Source organism: Cicer arietinum, chromosome 2, assembly GCF_000331145.2.
Source record: "Cicer arietinum cultivar CDC Frontier isolate Library 1 chromosome 2, Cicar.CDCFrontier_v2.0, whole genome shotgun sequence".
NCBI lineage: Eukaryota > Viridiplantae > Streptophyta > Magnoliopsida > Fabales > Fabaceae > Cicer > Cicer arietinum.
The window spans coordinates 48,340,820-48,343,200 of record NC_021161.2 but is presented as its reverse complement, the minus strand read 5'-3'; the positions used below and the strand labels follow the sequence as shown (position 1 = coordinate 48,343,200).

The 2,381-nt window shown below is 29.3% G+C and overlaps 1 protein-coding gene across 3 annotated transcripts in view; it reads left to right on the top strand.

Annotated features, from left to right (window-relative positions):
• The first annotated feature begins 1,042 nt into the window (after positions 1-1,042).
• LOC101496494 (uncharacterized) overlaps positions 1,043-2,381 on the top strand; it is a 9,874-nt gene continuing 8,535 nt past the window's right edge. For all 3 annotated transcript variants that reach the window (XM_012713130.3, XM_012713129.3, XM_004491070.4), the window contains exons 1-2: positions 1,043-1,182; positions 1,413-1,572. In XM_012713130.3, coding sequence (XP_012568584.1) covers positions 1,445-1,572 — 128 coding nt within the window. In that variant the 5' untranslated portion in view covers positions 1,043-1,182; positions 1,413-1,444. The remainder of the gene's footprint in view (positions 1,183-1,412; positions 1,573-2,381) is intronic.

Below are 2,381 nucleotides of genomic sequence, written 5' to 3'. Positions count from 1 at the left end.
AAAATTGTGCTGTGAGTATGACAATTAAAGTTATTTATTGGAGATAATTAACCTCAAAAATATTTTGCACTGATAATATTTACAACAAAATCTAGTTGCTTTTAGTGACATATGTCCTCAAGTAGTATAAACCACTACCTAGAATGCAACAATGTAAAGAAATCCACAATTTTGAAATTGAAATTACATTCAAAGAAACACTCTATTTTTATCAATTCATATAAAAAAAACTATTTTTATCGTTTATAATTTTGTTAAATGTGAAGAAGAATAGTCTAATCCTTTGTCACATTTTTGTAGACATGCCATCCTATCAATAACCCTTGCACCATATTTATTCTCCTTTAAATGCAACAATGTCAGCACTAATCATAACATTACTCCTCTCTCTTTTTTCTTTTTGTAATTTTTATTTTAATTTAATAATAATATCATTTATTATCCATACACAGTCTATTAATAAAAAAACTCCACATTATAATCTTAAAGGCATGGTCATCGATCAGTTATTTTCGTTAGAGAATAATTTCCTTCAATCTCATTGTTTAGCACAAAGTTACCATTAATCAACCTTAAAAAGGACTACTATTAAGTAAATTTTTCCAAATCATTAGTTGAATCGAAAAATATTATCATATAAATTATATTTATAAATTTTAAAATTAATTTATTATCATTTTCTATGTGCGTTTAAAATATATAATCATATATTACGTTAATTTTAATATGATATAGTAAATAACTATAAATTAATATCAAAATTTATAAATATGATCTATATTATATTAACTTTCAATTCAATTGTTGATGTAAAAAAATATTTATTAAAACTAATAACAAATTAAGATAACTTTTTGGTTGTAAAATATATATTTATATATTTTACTTAAATTTCTTAGAACAACTTTTATCTACACTGATATTTGTAAAAACCAAATTCCACAAATCTAAGATTTTAAAATTAATTAAGTTACATCAAATATTTATTAAAAAAATATTGTTTTTTATTTGATTACAAAGTATTCACCCAAATGCCATGCAACTAGGAGGAGCTTTGACAAAGCTGTTGAGATCGCTCTCTTAAACGAAAGAAGAACAAACTGTGTGATTGTGTTCAGAATTCATATTCCATTCCGATTTCGAAACCATGACGCTTAATCCAACACTCTCACCACACATCAGGTTCTTTCTTTCTTTCATTCATTCACATTCTCACTCACACCAATATCGCTTCTCAACGCTAGTAATTACGACGTCGTCTTTATCAAACCAAAATATAACAACATTCCTATTCGGATCCTCTCAATTTGACGCTAAATCCACTCGCTTCAATTCAATTCTCTATTTTCTGGATGCGGAGATCGAGCTATCGGCGATCGATTAATCACATTTTTTTGTTGTTGTTGTTGCAGGAACTGTGGTGTTGTTTAATGAGTGGTGGAAAATGCAGCGTGCTCCGGTGACGGTTGAGGAACTGTTGTTGGAAAAAGCGATTAAGGATGAATGCCAATGGGAGAATCTTCCTAGGCGACTTCAACAAACGGTTCCTTCCAGAGAAGAATGGGTCGCAAGGTAACTCAAATCTCTCTCTCTCTCTCCGTTTTTTATTTTTGTTTCTTTTATTCTATTTATAACGTCACTGTTCTTGTTATGGTTAGTAATTACTAGTAGTAAGTAGTTATCCAGTTTAATCACAACTAAGTAATTAATATTCACTAAGTGATTAATATTCACTAAGTGATTCAATAGTTGTTATAAATATTTACTTGTATCATGTAATTGAATAAGCTCTTATAAACCCCTTAAGGTGTGTTTCAAGGAGCTTGTTTACAACTTATTTGAGCGTATCTTACAACACAAGCAAGCACTTCTGTGTTTGAGAGAGTTTATGAAAATATCTTATGACGTGTTTGTGACCTGTTTCAGCTTAATTTAGTAAGTTCCACCCGGTAGGCTTATAAAAACAGTATAAAATTTATCTGAAAGTAGTCTAACAACATTATCTCTTTGATTATAGAAACAGTTATACATAAGCGCTTAATTAAGTTATTTATCCAAACACATTGTACTCCTATGATTGTTAAAAGTGTTACATTTGTTATTTAGCTCTATAGTTTCTACTGCTGAAAACAACAGTTCTTAGCTCTATTGTACAAAAGGTTTAAAAAATCAAACTAAACTATGAGCCAAAATACATTAAACCATACTTTACCGAGGCTTAAAATAACTGGTTTTTACTAAAGTGGTTTTTAGGGGTTAATTCAAACCATTAATATGGTCCAATTCAGTTTAGTTCATGAACCATGCACAGCACACCCCTAATTTTAGAGCCCCCATAACTTGAATGTGAGAGAGCTTTGCAGTTGTTTGTTTGGCATTCC